The sequence below is a fragment of the Geotrypetes seraphini genome, chromosome 1 (assembly GCF_902459505.1).
Source record: "Geotrypetes seraphini chromosome 1, aGeoSer1.1, whole genome shotgun sequence".
NCBI classification, from domain to species: domain Eukaryota; kingdom Metazoa; phylum Chordata; class Amphibia; order Gymnophiona; family Dermophiidae; genus Geotrypetes; species Geotrypetes seraphini.
Window position 1 is genome coordinate 29,370,251 of NC_047084.1, and position 17,099 is coordinate 29,387,349.

At 41.5% G+C, this 17,099-nt stretch overlaps 1 protein-coding gene across 1 annotated transcript in view; it reads left to right on the forward strand.

Moving 5' to 3' along the window:
* The window catches only part of SV2C (synaptic vesicle glycoprotein 2C), a 139,591-nt gene that overhangs the window by 57,821 nt on the left and 64,671 nt on the right, over positions 1-17,099 (forward strand). The window contains exon 3 of the mRNA XM_033929201.1: positions 7,447-7,598. Within this exon, the coding sequence (XP_033785092.1) occupies positions 7,447-7,598 (152 nt within the window). The remainder of the gene's footprint in view (positions 1-7,446; positions 7,599-17,099) is intronic.

Consider the following 17,099-nt stretch of genomic DNA (forward strand, 5'->3'; position numbering starts at 1 on the left):
GTCTCCGACAATGCCATGCAAATGGGCTCTTCAGTAATGAAATGAGCACTCCAGTTGATTCTTAAAAATTGCTGACCCATTCTCCAAGAGCAGCGTTGGCTTTTGGCAACAAAAATCAGCGACTGGTGCAGTGACAGCACTGTTAAAAGTGCATCTTGCGGCATGTGTTTTGACTGTGGCTAATGAAAAAAATAAAAAATTACATGAAGAATCAAACTGTCGTCTATTTTATTTTTTAGTAGGAATAGTAAAAGCATACTTCTTGAATGTATGTAGTATTGCCCCCTTTGGCAGCGGGAGAGATGCCCAGTCTCTCCTGCCACCAACCGACACACCTCCCCAGCAGCGGGAGAGATGCCCAAACTCTTCCGCCTAATCGACACCCTCCCACCCAGCAGCAGGAGAGATGCCCAGTGTCTCTTGCCACCAACCAACACCCCTCCAATTCCCCTTGGCACACCTCCCCCACCCCCCGCAGTGGGAGAGATGTCCAATTTCTCCTACCGCCAACCAACACCCCCCAACTCCCCTCGGCAGCGGGAGAGTTGCCTACGCTTTACCGCTGCCATGAAAACCTCCCGTTCCTCTGATGACCCACACCCTCTCCAACTTGCCTTATTTTCAGATGGCTGGCCGGAAGGATGCCTACTCCCTCCAGCCAGCTGGCCCGCCTCTTTAAAATGGCAGGCCTGTCCCTCTCCGGTGCATCCTCTCCAAATGATTGGCCCAGATGCATAAGGCTTAAACAACCTGGCCCAATCAAAGCCTCAGGCCCCTCCCCAGATGCATCTGGGAAGGGGCCTAAAGCTCTGATTGGCCCAGACGTATAAGGCCCCACCCATAGGAGGGGCCTTAATCTAGGCCAGTCAGAGCCTCAGGTACCTCTCCGGTGTATCCCAGGATGCACCGGGTAGGGGAAGGCCTGCCATTTTGAAGAGGCAGACCAGCTGGCCAGAGGGAATAGGCATCCCTCCGGCCAGCCATCTGAAAATAAGGTAAGCGGGAGAGGGGGGATCGTCAGAGGCATCGGGGGGGGGGGCGGTGTTGTGTGGCAGCGAGAGAGCGTGGGCAACTCTCCCACTGCTGAGTGGAGTTGAGAGGGTGTTGGTTGGTGGCAGGAGAGATTGGGCATCTCTCCCACTTCTAAGGGGAGTTGGGGGGATGTGTTGGTTGGCAATGGGAAAGATTGGGCATCTCTCCCACTGTGGGACGGGGAGGGGGGGTGTTGGTTGGTTGGTTGTGGGTTTGGGTTTTTTCATTTATTTTATGCATGTGCTCATCTCTATAACCAGCGATGGGCACATGCAAATTTAGCGAGTCTTCACTGCTCTCCGCCAACCTCATTTGCATGAGTGTTTTTTGGAGAATGACTTGCTTTTTAAAAATTGCTTCTATAACGGCAGCGATAGCAGCCCATTAGTTTTTTTATACAGTTTTTGAAAATCTAGCCCTAAATCCTCCACTACCCCAAGTTCATTAGATAGTGAGCCCACTGAGACAGATAGGGAAAATGCTTGTAAACAGCTTTGAGTGTGGTTGTAAAACCACAAAAAGGCAGTATACAAGTCCCAATCCCTTTCTGTCTCTTTCTGAAAAGGCTTTCTATAGAGTTCACTCAAAGGACACCAGGCTTCCTGACTGCTGGTGATGTCAGTTAGAGGCTATTATTCTATAAAATATCTTTAGCAGAAGCACTGTGGATTCAGGCAACAGTCCTTAGTGCTGAATGATGTAAGATTTGGAAGGGAGAAAAATATTTGACAAGTAGCATTAAGCTGGTTGTGCATGATGCAGGAACTGGTGAAGCAGTTTTAATAATCTGAGTGCCATGATATGCTGCATGGAAAACACAAAAGCCTCTTTAAACGTAGCTTTTGCCACAACAAAGTGTGGCCAGTGGGTTGTAAACATTATTGCTGAGTAATAATACCATGAGAAGGCTGAGAAATAATTCCATGAGAAGAAAATAAAGTTGTGGTATATCTCCTATTATCTATAATAGGAACTGTTTGTTGCCTGTTCTGTAATGCCTGTGAGACACTTGTAGGTTCATAGTAGATGAAATACCTACCTTTCCCTTTCTTTCATTCCAGGTCTCTGTTCAGTCTCTTCTTCCATTGGTCGCATAGGCATTACAGTAAGAAAGGCAAGAAATATAAGGGTCCTTTAACTAAGCTGCAGTATGCACTAGTGCATGTATGTGGTACTATAGTCTATTTGACTCCAGCCGTCATTGAAATCCTGCATGCATCTTGATGATCTCACAATGAGGTCAACATTGTACATCAGATACATTCATTTGCTCTCAACTATAAGCCATTGTGGTAGGAAAGTATTTCTTTTTATGCAATATGCGCACAGGGCAACAGGTTTAAGAGTTTACTAAAACTTCAAAGGGCTTGGACAGGTGTTGAAGGACATTATTATTGGTAAATTCAGCTTGGCTTTAAAATTGAGGGTGTGGTTTCATGACTGAGGAGTGTGTGTTGGGGTGGGGGAGGGGGTTTAGGATGAGAGAACAGGCTGCTTTAGATATCTGAGAATTGCTGCAGATTATTTTAAAGCTCAACCCAAATATGTTTAAGTAAAGGAATGGCCAAAGAACGCCCAAACAGTTTGAAGGTTTTCTGGTAGAAAAATGAATATTGCATTTTTGATAACCATACTTAGGACTTGAACCCCTGACGTTTGGAAGATAAAAGCAGTACTCTGAAGCATAGAGCTACAGAGGGAATTCCTTATAGAATTTGGTAACAGGAGCCTCTTCAGACTAAGCAGATGATGAATGGCTTCTTGTCAAACCTTTGAGAAGTGAAAGAAATGATTAAAAGTCAATACAGGTGTGTTTGGCCAAAGCACACCCAAAGCACATCCAATCAGTTTGAACGTTTTCTGGAGGGAAGTCCTAACGGTACATATGACGTCAGATGCCACTTAAGCATGCTTAGTATAAGAAGGTCCATCAGAGCAGAGTTTTCTCTTTTAGGACTCCCATTCTGCGTTATTGCTTATGCAGATTTCTGAGATATCACCTTTCCTGATTATCTTTTAACTTTTTCTTTCCTATATCTGCCACAACTCTCTCCATTCAATAGGACCATTAGCAGCTATAGTAATTTGCAATTGATGTCTTTCTAACATTTTTCATCTTTCCAAGTGACTATGCTGCACCTATGCAAGGAACTCCTTGCTAGCAGCTCAGATACCAAATCCAGGTGAGAATGATATATTGCTAGCTACTTAGGTGTCTTTATTACAAAAAAGCTCAGGCAGAACTGATTTCTTCTTTTGGACTTCCATTCTGTGTTATTGCTTATGGTGATTCTCCTTTAACTTTTTGTCCCCCTGATATCTGCCACAACTCTCTCCATTCCACAGGGCCATTAGCAGGTGTGAGAATTAGTGATGATAAAAATTGGTTCCAGGTGTGTTTACTGAAAAAACACCCATGCTGTTTGAAGCTTTGGTGCCAGGAAAATTGATCTGCAAGTTACATGAATATGTGGAACCTATGATGTTGGGAAGATGGAAGCAGTGCTTTTACTCATAGAGCTAAAGGTAAGTCTTTTTAGAGTCATATTCAGTGTAAGAACTCATTTGATAACTATTGTCAGTGGGATAACTATTGCTCATGTGTGTGAAGGGTGTCTAATTGTTAGGCATCCTTATTATAAAAAGGGTTCAGATGCAGCTGCCTCTTCTTTTTAGGAGTCCAACAGTGCTTCTGTTCATTCTAGGTGTTATTTTCAGACTGTGCTGTGACATATTCTCCCACAACTTTTGCTTTTTACTTTTGCCACAGATGTCTTTCTAATATTTTCCCCCTTTTCTCCTGATTTCAGGTCCCCAGAGTGGCTAATGACTCCCCTTGTGTTTCCCAGAGGCCAGAGCAGGTCTGTTAAAACTGGGTTCAGCACACCAGCTTGCACCTGGGCAAAGAGTTATTGCCAGCAGCTTAAATACCAAAACAGAAAGAATAGGTGGGAATGATGTATTGCAACCTTTGTTTGATTACGCTAAATATCCTTTACTTGACTGCAAATTTTGCTTACTATCTGCACTGTAATAACTACACCATGTTTCACACTTTTTTCCTTCACAAGGGTGTACTTCATGATGATTTTCTGAGAAAATGGTAATTTGGTGAGTTTTAGGCTCTCTTTTTGAAGGGTGCACTAAATCAACACATGCATTAACCGCTAATGCGTCCATAGGATAACATGCACGCGTTAACATTTACCACGCGCTTACATTGGTGCTGTTTAGGTCACCATTAGCGTGTGCTTGTTATCCTATGGATGCGTTAGCAGTTAGCGTATGCGTCAATTTAGCGCATCTTTGTAAAAGAGAGCCTAAAACTCACCAATATACTCTTAATTTGTCTCAATCCATCTTCCTTTTTCTACAGCCTGCCTTCTCCTACCAGGAGAAGATTATGGGACCTTAACAATTCAACCAAAGTTGGACCTAGGCTTACTCTGCATACCTGTCATCCATCTCATCGAACTGCAGTTGCCTGATGTTACACTTGCATGCTGCTTTCCTAGACTGTGCAATGATTCTAAACATTCTACAATAAAAATCTTAAACTATTTTTGACCTTGTGCTTATTTACAATAGGAAGACTAGGCCCCATTCAGATACATTGAGTAGTATCCGGGCATTAGTGTTTCCTTAATAAGCACCACTTCAGCTAGTTCGTCACATTGACCTTTGTCTTATCTAGTGTTCCATGAGACCCAGGCTGCAAAGGAGAGAAGTGGGGTAGCCCTTAGGGGGTGGCAAACAGGGTAGCTGTGCTATGTTTCAAGGAGGGGCATGGGCTGGCATGTCAACTGCCTCACAGCCTGCAAACAGCATAATATTTAAGAAAATGGCATTATATGACAACTGGAGAGGATGAACAAGGTGCCACAAGGTGCCTTAACTTGGTGAGCCAGAAATGGCTTTTTCAGTCAGGGGAGAGGTTTCCTACATTGACAGCTTAAGATATGCTTAACTGCAGCCGTTTAGGCGTGCTTTGAGTGCTCCATTTGCAATGAACTAGAAGCCACATTCAGGTCTGTTATGTGTTTTATTCTGTTTTTAGCTTTGCCAAATGAAGTTATGTCAAGCTCTACTTCTGTGGAGATGATGCGGTATACAAACTTAAGGTTTAGTTTAGTTTCTTTGCTTTGAAGAATGAGCTGATTGCAGCAATGTTTAGTGAGAAAGAAAGTGTTATTTGGAGCAAGAAACCTAAAGCTGTGATTTTCATGTGCTGTAATTAGTTAATAACATTGCTTCTTTAGCTAGGAAATGAGTAACTTTTAAATTCAATATGCTTGTATGGATGTGTCCTATTTATGTGCTGGCTGAATCACAGAATAAAATCCCTTAACTGTATTTAGAAGATCACTTTGGAAACGTCCAAAATCTGCCTAAATCCCATTCAGAGAAATGTCTATCTAAAGTCCAAACAAAGCTCAATGGATGACATACAGGGCTACCTAAATAGCATCTATCCGACTAACGTCTTTCTGAAGCCCAAACAACGCTCAAACAGCTATTCCTTATAGTGCACCTAATTTTACAATTATTTTGTAGCTTCCAATGTGGTTCACAGCTTAAAGTTACACCCTTCTACACTGATGTTCCCAGTTCAACTCCCAGTCAGTACCTCCTGAAGGGAAAATATTATTGGAGATGCGAATCTGACGCCTAAGTGATGCTGAGCGCGACATGCGCGTGGGAGACGTCTAAACCATGCCTAAAGTTAGGCGCAGTGTGCAGAATCGGGCCCTTAGTGTGCTTAGTGCTGTTTAACTGGCATGGAGCCATTCCTGGCCAGTTAAGCTTTGAACTTCTGGTATAGCGGTATACAAAAAAATAAAATTATGATTATTATTATTATTAAATAACACTGAATATTGGACAGATAGAATTTAGCTTCTTATCGTGTCTTCACATCACATCATACATTGCATTCCTGCACTGTGCTATGATTTGTTACATAAATAGGGCTCCTATTTTTAGGTATTTATACATTGTAAATTTTGGTGTTTATTTTCCAGCTAGAGGTTCTTTCAGAGTAAAAAATGATCCATTGTTTTCACAATGAGATGCTATTGCTGGGTTCCTTTTCCAGTGGAATGAAATATATAAATGTGTGCATCTGAGGAGCCCCCAAATGAGGAAATGCATAAAAGAGCGCAGGATCCCTACGAGGGTCAAGATAAGGAAATTGGGTCATTATGGCATAGACAGGGGGTGGGTAAGCAGAGTGGGCAGACTTGATGGGCTGTAGCCCTTTTCTGCCGTCATCTTCTATGTTTCTATGATTCAAGGCAGTCAAGGGGAGAGATGGAGGAGTACTATGGGGAGTGGGAATTTCACCTTGTTTATCCAATAAACATCTGTCTAAACATTATTCAGTATTGCTTGGTGAAGGGTTGGCTGTCAACTAGGGTGGCAGACTTTGGGGGCAGCACAGCTGGCAAGACAAGGGCAGGGTAGCAACAGCAGCAAACCATTGTCAGTATAGCAGTGAGCCTTTAAGCACTCGCACACACACTAAAGGCCTGCCAATCCCACCCCCTTCGACAAGAAGTTTGTATTGGAAAGGGTAAGATATGGTAGTCCCCGAGTTTAATGTTTATTGAACTTTATATATTGCCTTTTTAATAGAACAGTCAAGGCGGTGTTCAAAATAAAATGTATAAATTAGAGAAAGGAAATGGGCCTACAAGTTATCATGCAGGAAAGAAGGGGAGAAAGAAAGAGAAGATAAAAACAAAAGGAGGGAAGGGGAGCACAGCTGTCAGGGTGCCAAACTGCAAATTCAGGACCAAGACCCAAAAAGTGAGTTTTTAAACCAACTTTGACTCTAGTGAGAGAGTGTGTGCAGTGCCAAAATTCCACCACTGCAATGAGTTTCTTCTTAATGACAGCTGTGGCTCAAGGGGAGGTTGGAGGTAGGATGGCAACAGGATGTCAGGGGGATGGGAAAAAGAAGATGTTGGATGCCTTGGGTGGGGGAAAAGGGATGGGATTTGAAATATCACCTTTCTGTGGTTACAATCAAAACAATTTACATATTATATACAAATACTCATTTTGTACCTGGGCCAATGGAGGGTGGGGAAGGAAAGAAGTTGGACAGTTGGGGGAGTAAGAAAGGAAGGGAAGATTCTGGCTGGGGGATTAGAAAAGGGAAGGAGAGATGCTGGACACATGGATAGTTGGGAAGGGAAGGGGAGATGATGAACATGCGGGATAGAGAAAGAGGAGGAATGGAGAAAAATAGACTATAAAGGGGTAGGGCCTTGAGCCACTTCTTGGAAGGCCACATGACTGAAGGTTTGCTTATAGTATCAGATACCTTTGGGCTGACCCTGGTTTGATGATCCTTAAACCTGCATCCGTTATTACTATGTAGCCTGATACATACCTTAATTCTTTCTGCAGAATTGGAGGAGCAATTCCCACTGTGTTCTCCTACTTTTCTGAAGTCCTTGCACGAGAAAAACGAGGTGAACACTTGAGTTGGTTGTGCATGTTCTGGATGATTGGAGGGATTTACGCCTCTGCCATGGCCTGGGCCATAATTCCTCACTATGGTAAGAAAGATGTCTCTGATCGTAACTTATAGCATCAAATTTTCTGTTGATCTGTAGTACTGCAATAGACACATTAACATGCAAGGCATGCTATATTTGCCCCATTGGCAGGCACACAGACAAAGGCAGGGATCTTCCAATTTCAAATCAGCTGACTGGTGTCTAGAAAGTGCAGTATATCTCTCACCAAGCCAGTGGTATGCAGTCAAGACGTTCAAGAGATTCAGCGAATCTCCAGCTGCACCACCACATCATCTGGTGGTTGATTTGATTTGATTATTTTTTGTAAAGTTTACAGCACCACAGTACTTCTCTTTGTATTGTTTACTCATCCCCACCCATGGGCCCAGCATTTCTCCATCCCAACATCTCTCCCTTTTTTGCCTTCCCACCCCACCCTTCACCTCCCACCTGTGTTCCTTTAAACTTAACTTGTTTACTTATGGATTTTATTAACTGTAAACTGTTTAGGACCAGTATGATCAAGTAGTAAAAAAAACTCTGGATGTTATTAGATTAGATAAACTTAGCTCTGCCAGCAATAGAAGTGTTTAATACATATAGGTAACATAGAGAAGGCCCCCTGTTGACTGCAGACAGTGTATATTAATTACTGCTGTTGCAAGCAAAGTCAGGTTTAAAGGATCACAGGCAAGGGATATAGAAGAAGAAAGAGGGATAAACATTGAACCCATGGTGGGGGGGGGGGGTCAAGAGATATGCCTGACCACAAGGGGGAGGGACGGGAGAGAGATGCTTCAACATGGACGGAGCATAAAAGAGAGATGCTAGACTGCAGGAGATGGAGGGAAGAGAGATCCTGGACCCACAGGATCATAAGAGATGGGGTAGAAATGAGAGAGACAGAGATGCTGGACTATTTGGGGAGAGGATAGAAAAAATGCTGAACCAAGTGGTGGTGGTTGGGGGAGGTGATACAATAGGGACCCTGAATAAATATGCTGGACATGGAGGAGCATAAGGACAGGGAGCTGGCAGACTTTGGGGGCTGATGCTGGACACACAGAGGACAGGGACACAGGGATAAAGATGCTCGACATAGACACAGGCTGTGTTTCAGCAAAATAAAAATGCCTTCCTCAGGGGTCTGTCTTATATGGTACTTAGCTGTCTTAAATATAAAAACATAAAAGTCACAAAAAAAGTGTCATGTAGTCTTGTGAGCTGTGCTGCTTGTTTATAGCCTCTTAATTACTTGGATTTTTTGTGACTTTAATGTTTTTATATTTAAGACAGCTAAGTACCATGTAAGGCCCTAGACTAGAGGAAGGCATTTTTATTTTGCTGAAAAACAGCCTTTGTTGGGTCATTTTTATTTTGTACATTATTTGATTTCTATCCTGTGAGTCACTTGTGACTGTATACACCCTTTGTGGATTGTTTTTAAGATTATTGTTTTTAAGTTATTTGGACGGTGTGAAAAAGTAAGGGGTTATTTATCTTCCTCTAATGCTACCATTTCATCATCATACAACAGGGGCTGCCAGCCCAAGACTGAGTGGACTACATGTCCCAGATCGCACTGATCTTTACAGCTCAGTGCTGAGCTACCTTAACAAGGAAATCCTGTTGACTCAGGGAGCGGGGTTCAGCAGAGAGGTGTTTATCTGCCACAGAGAAGAATCATTGGAGGAAGGTCCCAGAGTTAGAGGATCCCGAAGGAGAGAAACCTTCCCTATCCATGGCTGCATTCAAGCCCTGGAGAGGACTGGAATGAGAAAACTAGCCACGAACCCATCCAGGAAAACACTAGAGAGGTAAACTTCTAATCCAAGACCTCTGTAAACTGAACCTGCTGGTTTAAAGGTGACTGTCCTGTGTTTGGGTTGTGGCAGCTGAGCTGAAGCCAGTTGAGACTGTTGCTGGAGAAAAGGGGTTTCTTTCTCCTAAATGTTCTTCTGTTTGGTCTATTTAACAAGTGAAGTAGGAACCAGACATGTGGTGCTTTAAACCTGAGAGAACTGGGGGAAACTGACCAAAAGCTGAGGTTGCTGGACTGAATGTGATATGGCTAACTGCTTAAAATGTACAGGCTACTACACTAGACATGAAATATAAAACTTAAAAGTGCATCTTTGCCTTTCCTGAGCCATTGAGAGAATAAGGCTCAGGTAGATGTCTCAATCACACCTTCTAAAGTGGTTTATGTGTGCTGATTGGGTGAATGTGCAGGGTTCCTGAAAAACCCAGCCAGGAATCTCTCACAGACACTTATTAAACTACAAACTGGTACATCTGATCTTCTGTTCCACAATCTTTTTGTTGTTTTGTTGAACCTCTTGCAGGACCTGGGCTGGATAATCAACTTCCAAAAAAGTCATCTTCAGCTGACTCAGTGTTTTGAGAATCTGGGAGTCCATTTTGACACAGTGTAGGGCTGCATTTTTCTTCCCAAGCCACGCAAACAGAAGCTCAGGATGCATATCCTCGCATCTTTGCCCTTCTGGCAGATCTGGAGGTGCTGAGCTCGAGGACAGCCTCCTTGGAAGTGGTGCCTTGGGTGAGAGCGCACATTCGTACTCTCCAGCACTCCCTTCTGTCCAGATGGTCTCCGCAGCATCAACCTCTACAGATGAAGCTCTCCTAGATGGCAGAGGTGAAGCGTAGCCTGTGTTGGTGGCTTCAAAGGGAAAACTTGGTGAGAGGCATGGCTCTCAGAATTGATTCATGGGTGACTCTCACAATCGAACACAGCCTCAGCAGGGCAAGTGGGCCTCGTTGGAATGCAAGTTGTCATCAGTCATCTGGAACTGAGAGCCATTCAGTTGGCCTTGCTTCAGTTGCAGTCTTTCATGACAAGGAAAGCAGTCAGGGTGTTTTTGGACAGCGCCATAGCGGTTTCTCACGTAAACAGTCAGAGTGGCACCAGAAGCACTGTTCTTCACCTGGAAGCTCGGATGTTATTCCAGTGGGCAGACCTTTACTTATAAGCTCTCTCTGCAGCCCAAGTGGCAGGAGTATAGAACATCCAGGCCAATTTTCTCAGCCGGCAGACTCTGGATCCCAGAGAGTAGTCTCTGTCTCAAAAGGCATTTTCTCTCATAGTTCAGACTTGGGGCAAGCTGGGCATGGATCTCATGGTCTTGTCCAAGAATGCAAAAGCAGTCATCTTCTATGGTCGTAGAGTCAAGTGGGGAAGCACAGGGTTGGATGCCCTAATCCAGCCATGTCCCGCAGATCTGCTTTGCTATGTATTTCCACTGTGGACCATGGTAGATCAGATCATCCACAGTCGGGGTCTGGTGATCCTGGAGGCTATGGACTGGCCCCGAAGGCCTTGGTACATGGATCTGGTGCGTCTGTAGAGACAGACCCCTAAAGCTGTCTGTTCATCTGGCCTAGACCCCTGAAGCTGCCTGTTTATCCGGCCTTCTCAGTCAAGTCCCAGTTCTGATGGAGAAGCCAGAATGCTGATGGGCATGGCTCTTGAGTACATGGCCTTGATTTGGAAAGGCTATTTGGAGATTATGGTTGTGAATCTTCTTAGGGCTAAGAAGCCTGCAACGATTGTAGCTTATGCTAAGATCTGAAAGACCTTTCAGTTATGATGTGCTAAGGAGCAGGTAGAGCCAGAGAGGGTTCCCATGCCAGTGATCCTTTCCTTCTTGCAAGCTGGTCTCAAAGAGGGCCTTGTAGTTTCATCCCTCAAAGTGCAGATAACAATTTTCTCGTGCTTTCGGACTTGGAGCGGCCTTCAGTCTCTGGCTTTTCACCCAGATGTCACTTTTGAGGGGGGCTCTCATGCTGAGACCCTCATTTCACATATTGTTTCCATCTTGGGATCTCAATGTGGTCTTGAAGGGCCTGGCCCGTGCTCCTTATGAGCCTTTATCAGAGGCTACCCTGCTAGGCCTTACAGTCAAGACAGTGTTTTTGGTTGTCATAGTCTCAGCAAGAAGGATCTTGGAATTGCAGGCCCTCTCCTGCAGGGAACCATTTCTCAGTTTCACAGAGTCCTGTGTTTCACTTCACACAATTCCTTCCTTTTTTCCGAAGGTGATCTCTGCCTTCTATGTTAATCAGGAACTTTGTCTGCCCACCTTTCAGCCTATAGGTTCGGCCAACAGGATAAACTTTTGTGCAAGCTGGATGTATGCAGAGCCCTGCCCATCTACCTGAAGAGGACTAATAACTCCAGGCTTTCTGATCATCTTTTTGTACTATACAATTAAAAGGACTTTATAATAAAATGGCACTCTATTATTCTTCAATTATATTACAATCTGTTAAACAATCACCTATCAAAATTATTAAAAATTTATTTTATATAAATATATAGTGTGCTCAGTGTTCCACCTATAAAGTCATAGTGAAAAGACCAAAGATGCTGGGAACCATCACAGCAACACTGAGTTCCTCATTCATTGATACAATTATCCTCTGAATATCTTGATCTTAAAACCAATAATTTGTCAAGCAAGCTGTTATTCTCTAACCCATTACAAAACCACAGCAGTAATAGCTCTGATGATCATAGTTAACTTGTTTGGATGTTCTTATTTACAGACATCAATATGGTGTCCCGCTTGACAATGTTTTCATTCAACAGAGCTCAATGGTGGTTTTAGGTGCAACACAGTCACAATCAACATGCACCATTCAGTCATGAAAAATAAAACTCAATGTTTAAAAAAAAACCAAAATTCAAAATCATAATCTAACTTGAAAGTCAAAAAAACAAGTGAAAAAATGTGTGGTAATTCCAAATCTCAAAAGATTTCTAAATCTTTATTTGTCTCTAAGACGATGTAGTAATGTGTCCAATGATGTTTAAAACTCCCTGACTCCTGCTGAGTTTCTCATTCACTTCTTCAGGAGGAATATTAAATTCATCACACGTTAGCTTCTTCATAAGTTTGCTGACTTCATAACTGCAAGTATAAAACAATCTACATGATCCTCAAACTTTAAAATTCAGAAGTAAATAAAATTATTTAGAAATATGTATATGTAGGCGTACCAGTTGTGTTTTCCATTAATAGCATTCCTCATCTGAAAGCATCTGGAAGATGCCTACTTTTGAACTGTCCAACCATAGGGATTCTTCACTTGCGTTATATAGAAACTCTCATGCTTGCATAATGATATAAATGCTCTCCTTACACTATTGGTCATTCTATCTTATGATTCAACCTGTGAGGAACTATCGTATTCTATTCAAAGATTATTTATTTATTTATTCATTTATTTAGCCCGTCCTCCCAAAGGAGCCCAGAACGGGTTACAAAGGTACATTCACAGTATAGAAGGACAAAATTATTGAAAGACATTTTTGGAAGACATAGTGTAGAAGAATTTGTGGCATTCATAGAAGATATTACATGGCATAGTATAGATTTAGGACAGCATTCACTGTACTAATAGAATATAACAATTGTACTAAAGTTTTAATGTTGTAAGCGAGTACATGATTAGTGATTGGCAGTTTAGGTCCCGTGAGTAGCGTTGGTCATTTTGGAGCATTGGACATTAAGGAGGATTTGTGAAAAGGAAGGTTTTCACAGCCTTCCTGAAGTTCCATAGATTGTCTAGCGATCTAATGGATGTGCGGATGATGTGCCAGAATCTGGGTATAAACTGTGAATAAGAGCGTATGTAGGCTGTTTCAGTTTTGAGTGAATGACCAGGTGGTAGTGTGAACCGTCTCTCTGTTTGAGATCTCAGTGGTCTGTTTGGGATGTAAATTTGTAGTTTTGATGTCATGTAGTTCGGTGTCTGCTCATGGAAGGTCTTGAAGGCTAGGACAAAGGCTTTAAAGGTGCAGAATTTTTGTCTAGGTAACCAATGCATTGATGTAAGTGGGGTGATATGGTCTCAAAAGCCTAGGTTTTTCAGGAGATGAATGGCTGCATTTTGTACACCTTGGAGGCGGGAGAGGGTTTTTGTGGGTAAGCCCACTAGCAGTGCATTGCAATAGTCTAAGCAGGATAGTAGTTGGGCAAAATCGGTTTCTGGAAAGTAAGGACGGATGCATTTCAGTTGACGGAGGTAGTAGAAGGATGAAGACACTACATTTGATACATGATTTGAGAGTAATAGATTTGAATCCAGGATCACTCCTAGACTGCGGACGTTATCTTTAGCTGTAAGTGTGCCGTTTCCCCAGGAACAAAGCGTGAAGCCAAGGGACAAACCGTGAAGGTTTACTGACTTTGGGTCGAGTGTGGTTGATTTTTGTGATGAAGGATTTTCTGTTGTTTTTTTGCTCTTAATTTGTAGTTTGAAGGTGATTATGTGGTGGTCAGTCCAAGGGACCTAAAGGATGGATAATGGGGTAGATTTATAATTATTTTGTGAGCCTTTTAAGATGAAGATTAGGTTTTGTTCTTTATACACTAACAGAGACAAATTCCCCCTTGTGGTGATTGCACTTTTATCAATACCACATATCTAAGTTGATCTAAAGAGTGGTTTTTATATAACCAGTGACTCGTGAAGGGGGCTTCCAACTTCCTCATTCTAATAGTACTCAGATGTTTTAAAATTATCTGGAAGCATTGGATGTTGGCAGGAATACGTACATTGGAAGATGTAATATCTAATGGTAAGCTGCTTGAGTTTTCACAATTGCAACATAAATTTGATCTCAACAAATTACAAAGTTTTAGATGGTTATAGTTGAAGCAGGCCATTTAGGCGGGGTTCCCTGAATGGAAAACTCTTAATAATCAATATAGTTTGGAATTCTTATGCTTTCAGGTAGATTTCATGAGGCACCAGGCTGCACAGTGGTATAAATTAATATCTGGATTTGTGAATAAAAAACCAAAAACTGGTCTTCGGGACATTTGGAGCATTGAGATTAAGCATCAAATTAATGCGTCTCATTGGCCATGAATTTGGTCTTGGAGGATGAGATGTACAGTGTCTGCATCTATGAGACAAACTTGGTTCTTCCTTTTGCATAGAGCTTTTTGGACCCCTGTTCGTTTACAAAAACTAGATAGCTCTAAGTCTAATAGATGTTGGCACTGTCATCTTGAGGCTGGGACATTAGATCACCTTTTATTCTATTGTCCATTTATATTAGTATTTTGGAAATCAATTTGGCCTCAAGTCAATAGGATGTTAGAGAATCCGGTAGCCTTGACATATTGATACTATTTTATTTGGCATGTCAATGAGAGCGAAGAGTCAGATTTTGTCAAATAATAACAAACTTTTATTTATATTGACTGGAGTTGCCATTCAACAGATTACATTCAATTGGAAAAATCATAGCAGATTAACAGTTTCTGATGGAATTCTGTGTGTCATATATATAAAATGGAGTGCACAATAGCAACACAAAGAGGATATTTTGGTAAATTTCAGAAGATTTGGGGACCATTAACAGATTTTTGTAATGAGTAATAACGTTTTCCCAAAGTAAGATATTTGACATGGAGGGGTGTGGGTGGGTAATAAATATTAAATCCTATAATGTATAAGAGTATTTAACTGTTTTTGATGTATTGGGAATGGAACTTTTGTAAGGGGAGGGAGGGGTTGGAAGGGATTTCTAACTTGATATCAATTGTTTAGATACTAGGAATAGTTCATAATATTCAAAATATTATAGAATATAGGTATTGGCTGAAAAGTTATATTTTTAATGATATATGAAAGTTAATCAAGTGTATATTTATAAGTTCAAATGATTTTTCTTATACACTTGTTGTAATATGTAAAAATGAATAAATAATAAAAAAAAAAAAGATGTTCTGCAATATGAACTTAAATTTCATGAGTGGTTTTCCCAATATAGTACAGCCCACATGGGCATATAATGCAATAAATGATTCCCATAGTTTTACAATTTGTGTGATGTCACAATAAGAACTTTTTATCCTTATTAGAGATTTTTACAGGTTTGTATAACCAATTTGCAATAGCTACATTGTCCACACCTATAATGCCCCAGATTTAAATCTTCAACTTTGGGAGCTTTTAACATTTCCCCCAAATTAAGTTCCTATGTATATGCAAACTTTGGGAATTCTTTTAATTGAAAGTGTCCACTAAGAACATGCCAATATTTCATAAGTGTGGCTCGCACTAAATATGCACTTGATGAATATGGTAGAACATGTGTCAAAGGACTATCTATCTTATCTTAATTATTTGTTGTTTTTAAATCCCTACTAAACCACTCTCTGTGTGTATATAGGGCTCTTAAATATGCCTTTTTGATAACATGTCCTGGATATCCTCACTGTTCAAATCATTTGGCTAGTTAGAAACAAAGAAACATGTCGGCAGATAAAGGCCAAATGGCCCATCTAGTCTGCCCATCCACAGGAACCATTATCTCTTTCTCTCTCCAAGAGATCCCACTTGCCTATTCCAGGCCTTCTTGAATTCAGACACAGTCTCTGTGCATTATGCTTAAAATAAACTTAGTGCTCATTGCATACGTTTTGCATCTGTTTTTATAGCAGCTATTTGAATGTTATTTATTGCTGATGTTACAAAACAGAACAGAACAGAATCGTACTGTTGGAGATTCCTTCTCCTTTCCCTTTTTCCAGCTATGTCTTTTGTTATAGTACTGTTTGATTGCTTTTGTACGAACTGGGAAGGAAGTGGAGTTGGAAACATGATTTGACAGTTTTCTGCAAGCAACTTGCAGGTTCAGATACAAGAACCTATGGTTCAGGACCACTAGATATATCTACAACAAGAAAGAAGGTTATAGAGGTAAGAACCTAATCTTTCTTTATTGTAGGGCTTGCTCAGGCATCCCACAGTACGTTTTGGATCTGAGGTACAAATCATGTGCTAGAAAATATTTTCTAATTTTTCTGAGAGGGTTGTATCTGGTAGTGGTGAGTAAGCATTTCTGCGCTAATCAGTTAGTGTATCTATATTATCAGTAATATTTTAATCCTAACTCCAGCAAAGGCTTAGCATATAAGCTCTTAGACCCATATTCTATAAACGGCGCCCTACTGGCACCTAGCTTAATAGGTAAAGCCATTTCAAATCAAATTTAAAACCCTTTTAAAACTAAAATGTAGACCTAGAAAAACAGCGCCCTCATCGTGTCTACAGAGGCAGTGCCTAAGGTCAAAGTAGGAATGGTTAACGCCAGAAATGACCTTAGGCGTTCTAAGATGCCTCCATAGACATGATTCTCATCAAAGGTAGGTGCTGGAAATGTAGGCCTTTAAAGCCCTGGCTACATTTCCAGCACCTACCTTTTGACGAAAGCCACGATTCTGTAAACAGCACCATTGCATGATTGACACATGATTGGTTGCCGTATTTTAGGTGGCTGCCGATAATGGCACCATTTACAGAATCTGGCCCTTATTGCCTAAAGCATAGGTGTCGTTAAGTGCTCAAGTGCTAATTTTTTCAAAGGCTGTATGCTAATGGCAAAATTTAGCACATGACCATTAATTTATGTAATAGAAATATTGGCCATTTTCAGGTCTTAGCACATGTGACAGATCGTGTAAGGGCATGCTAAGGTCACTTCTTACTGCAGCTTAGTAA